Source organism: Meleagris gallopavo, chromosome 9, assembly GCF_905368555.1.
Source record: "Meleagris gallopavo chromosome 9, MGAL_WU_HG_1.1, whole genome shotgun sequence".
Lineage (NCBI taxonomy): Eukaryota > Metazoa > Chordata > Aves > Galliformes > Phasianidae > Meleagris > Meleagris gallopavo.
The window spans coordinates 9,492,402-9,504,946 of record NC_139412.1 but is presented as its reverse complement, the minus strand read 5'-3'; the positions used below and the strand labels follow the sequence as shown (position 1 = coordinate 9,504,946).

At 54.1% G+C, this 12,545-nt stretch overlaps 2 protein-coding genes across 6 annotated transcripts in view; one reads left to right on the top strand and one right to left on the bottom strand.

Annotated features, from left to right (window-relative positions):
- The window catches only part of LOC104912184 (uncharacterized), a 138,889-nt gene extending 129,957 nt beyond the window's left edge, over positions 1-8,932 (bottom strand). For 3 of the 4 annotated variants that reach the window (XM_085230848.1, XM_085230851.1, XM_085230849.1), the window contains exon 1: positions 5,067-5,437. The gene's annotated coding sequence lies outside the window, so the exon portion shown is untranslated. Of the gene's footprint in view, positions 1-5,066; positions 5,438-7,637 lie in introns of those variants that run through there. The other variant, XR_014885041.1, reaches the window with a different exon arrangement.
- Positions 5,550-12,321, top strand: LOC100541463 (tumor necrosis factor ligand superfamily member 10-like). 2 transcript variants are annotated; one of them, XM_010715269.2, is made up of 5 exons: positions 5,552-5,871; positions 8,928-9,074; positions 9,374-9,410; positions 9,885-9,992; positions 10,280-12,321. In XM_010715269.2, exons 1-5 carry the CDS (start codon positions 5,647-5,649, stop codon positions 10,720-10,722), a joined length of 960 nt encoding a protein of 319 aa, XP_010713571.2. In that variant the 5' UTR covers positions 5,552-5,646; the 3' UTR covers positions 10,723-12,321. The 2 variants fall into 2 exon arrangements, with proteins under 2 accessions (XP_085086973.1, XP_010713571.2); XM_085230847.1 differs by lacking the exon at positions 9,374-9,410 and having other exon boundaries at positions 5,550-5,871.
- The last annotated feature ends 224 nt before the right edge of the window (positions 12,322-12,545 follow it).

Here is a 12,545-nt window from a genome sequence, read left to right as displayed (position 1 = left end):
GATCCTATAGCTGAATCAGGGAGAGTTACACTGTGTGAGAGGAGAAGCTGAGCTGAGCCAACCCAGACCCTGCCAGTTTGCAGGAAACTACACAAACCAGCTTTCTATCACAGCTTCCAGAAATTGAGGTTTCAAATAAACTGGCCAGAACAGGCGAAGTGCACCCAGTGATTTCCAGAAGGATGTTTCTACAAAAATACTTCTAGATCATGAGTACACCCTGCCCCTTGAGCTGCCTTGACAAGAAGGGAGGGACCTTTGGCAGCTCCATGGGTAGTGGATGTACATGAGCCTCCTCTCAAGGAGCTCAATAGTTCTGGGGATAGGGAGGGGAGAAGGCTGAAAAAGCCCTGAGCCAGCAGGAAATCTGCGGTGGGAAGTTCTGAGTCAGCTCCAACCACTGAAATTTGTCCCCCTCGCAGCCTCCATATGGTTTGCGTGATTCCCTAGAACACAACAAAGGGTCTGTGTGCCTTGCAGAGAAAGCATACGCTGTGCATGTCTGTGTCTGTGTGTGCTGGAAAGAGGAGCACAGAGATCTTGGGGTTTTGCTCTCTCTGAGGTCAGTCCAATGCTGACTCAGGTGCCCTTAGGACAAAACTAAAAAGCAAGTGTCCATTAGATAAACTGCCAGAACTGTGGTATGAACACTGCCACACTCTTTTCAACATGGGCAGCAAAGGACTTTATATGCACTATAAAAAAAAACCTTCCACAGGCCTTACTGACAGCATCAGCTGTGTGTGATCTGAACAACTAGGCAGACACAGCTCTCCTGCACACCCTGTAGGACCACTTCTGAAATGGACTTGCATTGTTCTGCCCCACTGCTCCCTCCCCAGGAGCTGAGACTCCCTTTCCAGAAGGACATTTGGGATATGGCTGAGGAAGTGTTTCTCTACATGTCTCTCATAAACACAGATCCCTCCATCATGAAAACTTTTGGGGTTGGCTGGGGAAATTTTCTGCTGGTTCACCTGTGGTCTCAGGCAGATTGGGACTGCCAATCCCAGAGAGGGACTGGGTGCAGAGAGACTGCTGCATCACCACTTTGGCATTGTCAGCCAGCATTTGGGCGCTGAGTCAAGTGGTTTGGGTGCTGAGTCAAGTGGTTTGGGTGCTGAGTCATGTCTGCTCAAGTTGCCCCTTCCTGGGCCCGCTGGCACAGGGAACCTCTGTGCAGCCCCATGGTACGTGTGCCTCCTTTAGTGCCTGCAGCTGCCAGAGCCTGAACAGCCAGGCCAGCTAAACCATGCCCTCCCACACTCACTCTTGTGGCCCCCTGGGAGGGCAAAGGGGCACCATCAGCCCCAAGCTAAAACACTTCAATCTCTTCCATTCTGAATTGAGGCTTTATTTTTTTCCAAGAGCATCTGCTGCATTGGCCATTTCCTCTGACATTTCCTCAGTAATGTCCCTGTGACCCAAAAAACCCCCAGCACAAACCCTGCCTGTGGGCTGTGTGCCTGCTCTTAGTAAGCCCACAGCCACATCACCAAGGGATAAACCCCAAAGTGTCCTTCTCCTACCCCTTCCCCTCCTCCTGTTTATCTGTCTCTAAGGCACAGGTGAAATTTGGGCAAGTTAAATGCACTGTAAAATCTCTGGTATTCTGGGTGGAGGAGATAAGAGGCCTGGCTTTAATCATCTCTTTGTTCAAGCAGCAGCAGGTCTGCCGCAGCCATCTCCAGCTCTTTTTGCCCATGCCGGGTGGAGGAATGGCAATTTCTGCTTGGAAACATGGCAAAGGAAAACACCACTTCTTGAAAAGCCTGAAACTGATTGTAGGAGTGGGGACCAGCATCCCAGCATTTCCCTGTTGGCATCTGTTCCTTTGCACTATTTCTATATAATGAGCACCCTGAGAGCAATCCTGCTATTTGTGTGTTTTCTCGGAGCCTTTAATCTGCATCCAAATCAGCCTTCCCCCCTTTGTCTGAATGCACTCAGTCAGGGTATGTCCGTGCAGCATCCCATAAGATGGACATACACCAGAGCATTGCCCAAGCTAAGCGTCTTCCTGCCAGGGATCTCAAGCACATGGGCAACCACACAGGTCCTCTGAAAACCTATGTTGAGCAGAGGGAAACTGAGGCACAGAAGGGCTGAGACACATCACTGCCAGTCCAGTTTCCCAGGTTCCTGCTACAAGGTAAAATAGCATGCTGCCACAAGGATAAGGTGAACCACTGTGTCTTTTCTGGGCTGGTCTCCACCATCCCAGCAGAGGTTCTTCCTGAGGGTAGAACTGAGCCTGACACAGATGTGGATTCTCAACATAGTTGAGGCAGACTGGTCAGGAAGATGAGCTGATTCAGTGCATCAGCTGGAAGTACTAGGCTTCCTATTGAGCCTTGGGAGTACAATCTGGTGCAGAAGAAGATTTTTCGCATAAGGCTTGGCAGAGGAACTGATCAATTCAAATCGAAAGACAAATGTTTGAGAGAGCATACCAGAAAGGTTAGCAAAGACCTTTCTGAGCTGTGTGCGCTGATTTCACATCCCGGGGGGGCTGCTGTTTCCTGACTAAAGATCATGTAGCCAACACATGTTAGAAATCAAGCCAGCGAGAACAAGGCTGTGGCTTGCCTTAAAGGAACAGTCTCACAAAACTGAGAACTGGATCTGAATCTCTGCTCCAGAAGGTACAAACCAGGAAGGAATGAATGCCCTGGCTAACCCAGCTCAAGAGGGATCCAGTATAGACTAACCGAGTGGATCCTGATTGTACTATCACCTCCATAAAACCTGGGAAAATCACATTACTAAATTGCACATTCAGCCATTATCCCTGAAGCAAAGCCAAAGAGAATCTAAGTTGCAGACTGCAAAATTCACACAGCTCACATCCCTGTGCAGGCAGTATCTGCCTAGTTTCCCCTATTCTAGCACTTTGGTGATGATGCAAGGCCCCAGCAAAACACTCTCTCCCACTTTCCTGAACTGGTTCTGCATCACTGAGTGCTGAGGAAACAACTTTCCGGGCTTGGCTGGCCCAATTCTTCTAGTGCATGGACCAGGAAATATTAGAAGTGAAAAACAACTCCCCAGCCAGTCTCAGGAGGCATTTTTTATCTGGCTCCCACCCAATTTTCTTTTTGCAGTCCAAGTGCTGGTCCTGCCCTCACTCAGTCTTGGCTGCTTTGCAAACCTCCCATCTCCACAGAACGGAGATCAGCTCCGAGCTACTGAGCGCTTGCAGCTCCAGGCGTCCTGCTGCTCACCAGCAGAGCCCAGGTGGGCCCTTTCCCCACCGTATGGAGAAGCAGGTGGACCAGGAGCACAGCACATGGATGAGTGCTAGCCACACTGCTTCTGCACATGCATCCACGATTCCAAATTGCAAATGCATTTGGCTCCTCTAGCCCATGTCCACCACCAGTTACTGATCCGTTTCTCATCTTCCACTTCCCAACACATGCCAGGGCAGGACAGTGCCATACCAGCACCTGAGCAGAGCAGCAGCCTCTCAAGGGCACCGTGTCATGCATGGAGCCAATGGAAACCACCCAGTGACTTGACAGATGCTTTTGGCTGGAAGATCCCCCAGTCTCAGTAGTATTTTTCCTGATACAACATGGAGGGAGAAGGGACACCATTTCCTCCCCACATCCCTACAACACAGAGCACCAGGAATTCAGCAACCATTTCCCACAGAAAGAGTGGATGCTGGGAAAGGGTGGTAGAGATCTTTGCACAGAAAATGAGTGATTAAATCAGTGATCTGAAAACATTTGTACTGAGCTTGCATTATTCAAGGCTCAGCAAACACTTTTATAAAAGCAATAAAAGCAGATAAGGTGACTAGTTACCCACTTCTCCATGTCTGAGAAACCATAACTACTACTCATGTGACTGCTCTGTGTGCAGTACATATCAGAACCCCAGAGAAGCCTGACATACCTGGCCACTGCTGAAGGAATTCTGCAAATGCATGCACACTTAAGGCTTGAGGCTATGAAAGCTCTGAGATTATGAACCCACCATCAACACCATGGGAAAGCAAACATGGATGGGGGGAGACCTGCAAAGGAAACCCTCTCAAAACTACTCCTGGGATACATGCCCTGCAACTCAGTCCATAGAGATCAGGAGATATGATGAGGGACACTCCAAATGTGGCCAGGAGCTCCAGTGCTCCACAAACAAGCTCCAGTGCCCCATTTGTACACGGAAAGAAGAATGCACAAGCAAAGTAGGACTGCAAGGATGTTCAAGCTAGTTCAAGCTCCTGCCCTGGCAACTGAGGGAAAGGACAACTCCTGTACCCCCTAGCTGATCCCAAGGCAATTATGGAGCTGCTGCTTCACTCCCAGGCATGCAAAGGAACCAGAGCATCCGCGATGACTTGTAAAAAGAGATAATGGAACTGCTCCTTTGTTTTAAATAAGTGGTAGCTGTGAATGGTTCCCTCCTCCTGTATCCCAACCAGCAGCTCCCTGGGGGAAATCTGTCTGCAGAAAGCCAGAGCTTTCAAGATTCAGTGGAAGATACAGTGCCATTTTTGGCAGGCAGGATGTAAAATGGGACAAGTTCCTTTCCTGAGCAAAAAAAAAAAAAAAAAAAACACCATTCATGGTGTGAGAGCACTGAAGAAGCGAGGCACTGGTGTGCTGGCTCTCCCCAGCAGCAATCCTCGCTCCGGAGGTGTGGGGCTCCTCTCCCCTGCTGTGGCTGCATCACTGGCTGTGGCCCTGCCTCCATCAGAGGCCACACCAGGGCCCCCTCCTGCTCACAGTCAGCTCCCTATTTTGCTATAGATCATAAAGTTTACCCCAGGGTACCACTTGGGGTTACTGGAGCTGTCTGTGGGTTTGGCCTGGGGCCAGCCCACAGTTTTCGCACATCCCATCCTTAGAGAAGAGACAGGGGCTCTGGGAGAACTATAGCATTTGTGTATGAAGATCTCACTTCCATTTGCAGGGGTAAAAACACTACAGGCCACAGTCACCTGAGCAGAAAGCAGCAACTGGCAGTCATTAGGCAGCAGCCCTCCTCCAGGTTTTCTGTTTGCTTTCCAAACAACTCAACATCCCCACTTCAGAAGGACAGGGAACATTGCTCACCAGCAGAGCACAGCCTTGGGGTCAGCAGTCAGCAATCGGAGAACAACCAAACGCTGCTTCCAGCCAGGTACTTCTCCAGCACCCGGGTCCAGGATGGTTTCTTAGCGGTGGGCAGTGTGGGATGAGCCCCTGGGAAAGGCTCCACAGCAATCAATACCTTTCTGCAAACATTTGCCTTTGGGTAACCCGCTGACCCCTGGCAGACGTGGTCTGCATCACCCAAATAACTGGTCCACCCAACCCCGAGACCTCCCGTTCCCAGCCAAAGCAGCGCTGGGATTCTCCACCGCCTGCAGCAGGACGTCCCCGAGCCCTGCACCTCCACCGCCCTGCCAGCCTCGTGCGGCTCACAAAGGACACTGAGCCCCATTCTCGCAGCGCACGAACACCCACCGCCCCTCTCCTGCCGCGCAGGGGGGAGGTGCGGGACAGACCCCACCCCCGAGGCCACGCTCGACCCAAAGCCCGAGGACCACCCCCACTCCCACTCGGGGCCGCCTCCATCCGTGTCCCCGCCCCTCTCCGGTCCGTCCCGCCGGAGCTGCGGACACTTCGGAGCGGGGGGAGCGACGGCCCGGCCATGGCCCCGCAGCAGCCCAGCGCCGGGCAGTACCTGCGCTCCGATAGCGGCGGCTCGGCCACCCGCATGCTGGGGGACGGCCCGGCCGCCGATCCCGGGGGGTTGCGGGAGAGGCGGCGGCGGTGCGGGCCGCTGTGGGGCAGCGTGGCCGTCATGGCCATCCTCGCCCTGCAGATCGCCTCCACCACCGGGCTCTTTGTCTACTTCACCATGGCCATCTCCAAGGTGAGCGCGGGGCCCCGAGGGCGGCTGGGCGAGGGCAGCTCCCGGCGTGGGACGGCGCTCGGCGCTGGGGAACCGGGCTCCTCCGCGGATCCCGCTGTGCGCAAGGCGAGCCTTGTCGCGAGCTGCGGGTCCCGGTGGAGCTGCTCCCTGCCCGCGGGTAACCTGAGGATGCGGGTCCGGGCTGGGGCCGGGGAAAGGGCTGCACGGGCGCCCTTTGGTCCTTGTGCCCTGCCCTGCGCTTCTCATCCCACGTACGCTCCAGGACCGCTGCAGCCTTCTTTCTCTCTTTGTGAGGCTGGGGGACCCCACACCTGGAGCTCTCGGGCTCCTGGTCCTATTGAATGGCGCCCAGTAGCTGTGCTGGGGTGCAGCCTCTCCAGCTTGCCCTCGGCATCGCACCTGCCAAGCTGTTCCTGATCTCAGCTCCCATGGACCAGGTGTTGTAGCCAAATCCTGCCATTGACAGCTGCAACACTGCTGCCCGATGGGCATCAGCAGCCAGAGAACTTCACAGGGCCCCCTGACCACCCTCACACAGTCACTGCTCTTGCAACAACAAACTGCAGAGGATGGCCCCGCATACACACACTGCTGCTCCTGTTGTGGCAGATCCACAGCGGTCCCCCAGCAGCGGAAGGGTCAAACACCAAACAGGAGAGATGGAAAACCAAAGGACTACCAGGCAGCTCTGATGAGGGAGGGCCCATCAGTAGAAGGGCACGGGAATGCCAAGCTTTGCACAAAACCACAGCAGAGGTGAGAAATTGGACAAAGCCCCATCCCTGGGTGCAGGAGGAACAGTCTGTCTGCTGACTGCTTCAGCATCCTTCAGAGCGTACTCCAGCCTCCACATTTTCTTTCCTCCCCTGGATCTCCTGTGGCACCTACTACAAGGGATTTACATGAGAGGCATCAGCAGGAGAACGGAAATGTGGGCAGACAGAGCCTCAGGGAAGGGCTGAAGGAAGAAGGCAGTTTACACTGATTTACATCTTTGGAATAACTTTTGGAGTCTCTCACTGGATCCCAACATGGGAACAGTTCTGCTGAGGTAGCACTCAGAACTCAGCATCCCGAGGGCACCAAATCGCTTGCCTTGGCCAACCTCCCTCACCCATGCACCCGTGCACACATGCACGCACAGTCTGCCCTCCCGTTTTACAGAAGTTTCTCCTATTTTTCAATTAATTTAAGGGGAGACAGACAAGGTAGGGACTGCAATTATCCTGTACAGTGAGAGGTGCTGGTGGCACATGCAGCCTATTACAGAGAGCCTTAATCAAGGCAATTAACAGAGCCAGGCAATTGGTAGTGGCCAGAGGGGTATGGTTGCAGTGCTCATTGTTATGCTGGGACTGTCACCGCATTACCAGGGCTGACCCTGATTTTATGTGCCTACACCACAGTTAGTGCTGCTGGCAGCACAAAGGAGCTGGCTGCAGGCACTGGCTCTGCCCAAGCATGCATTGTGTTAGAGAGTTTCGTTCAAGCAGCCTCATCACTTGGGGATTTACAACAGGCACTGTGCTTCCACACACTCAGACAAGCATGTCTTTGCAAGGCTGGCAGCTCTGCCACCTAAAGCCACCCCAGGTGAACCCCTTCGAGGGCTGTGCTTACCCTCCTGCTGTGCCTGCACCACAGCACTTCTCTGAGATCAGCACTGCAACCCATTTCCCACCCACTGTGCTCCTGGTAAATCCAGCCCAATAGCACACACACACACAAAGTGAGAGAAAAAAAGAAGACTTTTTATCTCAACTCACATAGTTTTTGTGCTGATTCCAGAATCTCCACTGATCGAGGTCAGGAGGCAGGCAGAAGTCTGGTGCAAGCTGCAGACTGACTGGGGGAAGCACAGGATGCTGGTGGGACTGACAGAGCGATCAAGGGCTGCTGAGTTGGCTCCCGTGCTCTGGGAATCACCCAGGTGGTGCAGGCAGGCTGGTCCGGGTGCCTGCACTGGTTCCCAGCTCCCAGTGATGATTTCAGGGCAGCTGTCCTATCTGGGCCCTGGTTTTCCCACAGCATCAGTGACCCCACAGCCAGCTGTGTCCATCATCCAGGCAGCAGCTGTGCAGAATTGGGCCAGGTCAGCCTGAAGACATGCTGGCAAGGCATAGTTCACTATGCAGCAGCCCACATCACATGGAAGGAAGGTTTCCTTTCCACAGCCACAATCCAGCACAGACTGCAAAGTGTTTGATCTCTGTCTGGGATGATGCAGTACTTGGGGTCTGGTCTCCAGCCAGTATTGCTTGGTCCTGGGAGAGAAGAGATGTGTGAGAGCTTAGTTTACAACAGGATCAACAGCAGTAAATTACAGAGCCTCATCACCATATAGCAGCCATGGAACAGGCTGCTGCATGCTTCCAGCGTGGAGCTGCTGCTCTTACCTCTCTGCACAGCCCCAGAATAGGCCAAAGGTACGTGGAGCCAAGCACTGCAGGGCAACCCCTTCCCCAGAGTCTGTGAATATCTTCTTCACAGCTAAGGCTGGATTATGCTTGCCTCCCCAAGGTTGGAGCAGGAGAGGTGGAGGAGATGGAGAAAGAGAAATTTCAGTGCCTCTCCTTTACCTGGTGCTCTGCAGCTTGCAAGAGTCTGTGTCTTCCTTTTATGCTCAGCACTGAGATTCAATGAAAGGGGCTGTCACATTTCTATAACCGCTGATATGAGCAAGGTTTTGCCAGCCATGGGGATCATAGGAGGACAAGATGAGATTCAACCCATTCAATTCACAGAACAGGTTTTGGACAGAGCTTGGGACACACTCAGCCTTCTGCCAACTGATTCCTTCCCAGAAGAGCAGCTTCAGTCCACATTTGTGTCCTGATGGTCCCGCCCATCCCACCACCAGCTTTGTGCCCAGAGAAGTGCTGGGTTATGCTCTATTCCATGGTGTCTGTGGGCATACTGACACAGGAAGAGCCAGACCACAGGCAGCTGACCTGGGCATGCACCCTGCAGGGATCCCCACTACGCCCAGCCAAGTCGTGTGCGCTGCCTCACTCTGCTCTGTGCAGTCTGTGAACATCCAGGTGTTTCCATTCCAGCTCAAAGCTCAGTCACAGGGCAGCTCGGAGGAACTGAGGTGTCTGCAGCTTATCAATCAGCAGCAGGAAGGCTCCAACTTGGAAGAGCTGATCAGCAACCAGTCTTGCCTCAAGCTGGCCAACACCATCAAAGCCTATGTGGCCACGGTGAGCCTGGGGCTGCTGGCTGTAGGGCTGGGGAGGGTGGGACACATGAAAGAAGAGCTCCCATTTGCCTGCCTGCCTCAGTTTCCCCATCTACTTCACCGGTGGGTGGCAGAGGCTCAATCCATGCAGGACTGCACAAGGGGCTGCATGCCAAACCCTCTGCACAGAGGAGATGGTAGAGTCCAGAGGCGTGGCATGAAAGAACATATCGAAAGCTTGGAAGGATGAGAGGAGCTGGGGGCAGGGAACAGCCTTTGCATCTTTAAACCATGGGATTGTTTTCTTCTCTAATGGTTCAGGTGACAGAGAACGTTATCAGCAGAAGCGTGGTGAATGGTGAGTGCATCCCTCAGCACCGGGGCAGGAGTTGGGGTTCCGCTCACGGGGAACCTTTGCTGCATGGTGTTACGGGTTTCTGAGCTGCACCGCGGGCTGGCCATGTCCACGTGCAACGGCTCAGCATGGGGCCAGGGGTGCCAGCAGGTCAAGGGTGATCGGCCGCTCCCAGGGCAAACTCCATCCGGCACAGCACTGTGAGCTGGGGTGGGAAGGCAGACTGCCCCACCAGGGTTGGAGGGATGTTATATCTGCTGGATTGGAGACTGTGGAACCCATCTACCCAGGAAGCAGCACAGAGCTGTTAGATAATAATTGACTACACAGTCGCCCCAAGTGAACTCCCCTTGTGTAGGGGCAGTGGGGCATTCTCCTGCCTTGTTCTCTCTGGTTGCTAAGTAAGGATATGCCAGCATTGGTCTGTGGGTCCCTGCGCCCTCTGCCTCCTAAATCCATTTGTCCCTTTCTTTGCAGAGGCCCAGAGGAGCTACTTCAACAGCTCAGAGGGGCAGGTTGCTACCAAAACACTCGGCAAACCCTCAGCACATCTCACCCTACGCCCACAGAGTCCAGCCCAGGACGGTGAGCCAGGAGAGGCCAGCAGGGTGCTGGGGGGGCTTCTGGGGTGGGGGCGGGGAAAAGATCATAGAATCATAGATCTCCCCCAGAGATGTCCACCTGAGAGCTGAGTGTGGGAGGTTGCAATTTCTGGCAGATGGAAAGATGTTTGTCCTTTCCAGTGCAAGACCACTCTCCCCACCCCACCTCCAAGCTGGATGGCTGTAGGAGCACGATAGGGCCATCCCTATTGGCCCTGAATTGGTGCCCTCAATGCAGTACGCTCCTTAATGACCCTGCCTTCTCCTCAGGAAGCTCCAGACGCTTTGGGAACCTCTCACAGTCCTGCCGCCACGCCATCACTCGCTGGGAGGACAGCACCATCCACTCACACCTGCAGAACATCACGTACCGGGACGGCCGGCTGCGGGTCAACCAGGCAGGCAAGTACTACGTCTACTCCCAGATCTACTTCCGCTACTCCCGCGATGGGGCCGGTGCCCGTGTCTCAGTGCCTCAGGTTGTGCAGTGCATCAACTGGAAGACCTCCTACAGCCAGCCCATCCTTCTGCTCAAAGGAGTGGGCACCAAATGCTGGGCACCCGAGGCAGAATATGGCCTCCACGCTCTCTACCAGGGGGGACTGTTCGAGCTCAAGGCCGGTGATGAGCTCTTCGTCTCTGTCTCCTCACTGGCCATTGACTACAACGATGAAGCAGCCAGCTATTTTGGGGCCTTCCGGCTCGACCTGTGACAGCCTCCTCATCCTCACACCTTCCCTCTGCTCTTGCTGGATTGACTCTTCTGCATGGCCTAGGGCAGAAGCAATTTGAGCTGCCACTGTGTGCAGCTCCCCTCATGCTGTTGCCTTCCTCTGTGTGAGACAGCAGCTGAATGGCCAGTGGTTCAGCTGGGCCTGGCATAGTGTAATTCCCTGCATCTGCTGTGCCTGGTGGGAGTCAGCTGAAGCTGGGCAAGTTGGCACAGGGAACACAGAGCAGAACACACTTCTACCAAGAGCCACACCACCAGGGTGCCTTGTAACCACTTGCTGTGCAACCGTGTGCCCCCACGCCAGCAAGGCAGAAGCACAGAGGCCACAATTTCAGACTAATCCTTCTCATGGCAGGACCACCTCCCTGCAAGTCTGAATCCAGATTTGGCACATGCAGGCAGCAAATCATAGCCAGCCACGCTGCCAAGCTCCTGGATCTTGAGCTGGAAGTGCTGGCGCAGAACTCAAGGTTAGCAAAGAGCAGTGGTATGAGGAGCATGGCTGCAGGGCTGCCCACCACCCCACAGACAAGTAGCCTGCAGGCACAGACAGATCCAACACCAGCTTCCAGGAGTAATCAAGGAGTTTTCAGTTCAGATCAGTTAGAAACCTGGGTCTGTGCCAGCAGTCAGCTTCTCAAGAGGCAAAGAGCAGGGCCATAATGCTACAATAATTACCAGCACAAGCAGCTGCACTCAGGCACGTGGCAGAGATGCACTCCTCGCCCAGGTTAGATGCAGCATCAACAGAGCCCAGCATGTGGCACATCCACAGCAGCATCTTCTCCCTGGAGCAAGCTGGGGAGCTGCAGACCTGCAAGACTGGCACCTTGGTCTGGTTCTTAGCAGGCTGGAACAAACAGCAGCACATACAGCACTCCAGGTGCTTCTCTGTGGCTCACACAAACCCCTGACGGCGAAGAAAGGACACTGAACTACGGCACCAGCTGTGCCCAGGGTGCAGTGTGGTCCTCAGCAACTTTTCATGAGTCTCATGTGACAGCAATGACAATGCAGAAAAGGGGTGCCCCAGTCCCTTGGTGCTGAGCAGGGCCAGCATCCGCATGCTGGGGATGAGCTGGGCCATCTTGTGGGGCAGCTCATGTGCACAGGAGGACCACCAAGATGAGGAGCTTGACATCTCGCCTCCCTTTGCTTCTGACCTAGCATCCCTTATATTTGGGGTTTTGTTTCTCCCAGCACTGTTGGGCATCAGAGCCGCTCTTTGCTCACGGTGGTTGTCACCCTCCAAGATTGCTGCTGAGGCCACGCTTCAGCTCAGGCAGTAGTGGCAGAGGACCCAGGACGAAACCAAATCCCTGTTGCTAAACCTCCAGGACACATCAGACACAAAAGACAGGTTCAAGCAGAGCAGAGCATGATAAAGCTGGCTGGGCCCATGGACACTGTGTGGACATAGACCATTTTTGTAATTACTTGTATACTCTGTATCATATTATGAATGTTGACCTACAGGGACAGGCCAGCAGCACAAGCTGCCACGAAGGACACAAACACCCCTCCTGCCAGCACAGTTCTGGGGTGTCTCAGTGCTGCTTTCAATAAATCCTGTACTCCAGCTCTGGCCTTGCACCTCTGTGCAGCAGCCTCAAGGTGGGTATTTAGCCCTGTACCACTGCGTAGTAATGCTACTGGTCCAACCAGACAGCATGACGTCCAGGCCAGCACACCCACCTGCTCTGTGCTAGCACACTGCAAAGCACTCAAGTGCTGTGCAGCCCCTCGCTGCAGAGCAGCCGTATCTGTTCTCCTACTGCGTTTCTTGCTATAGCACACAGCCCA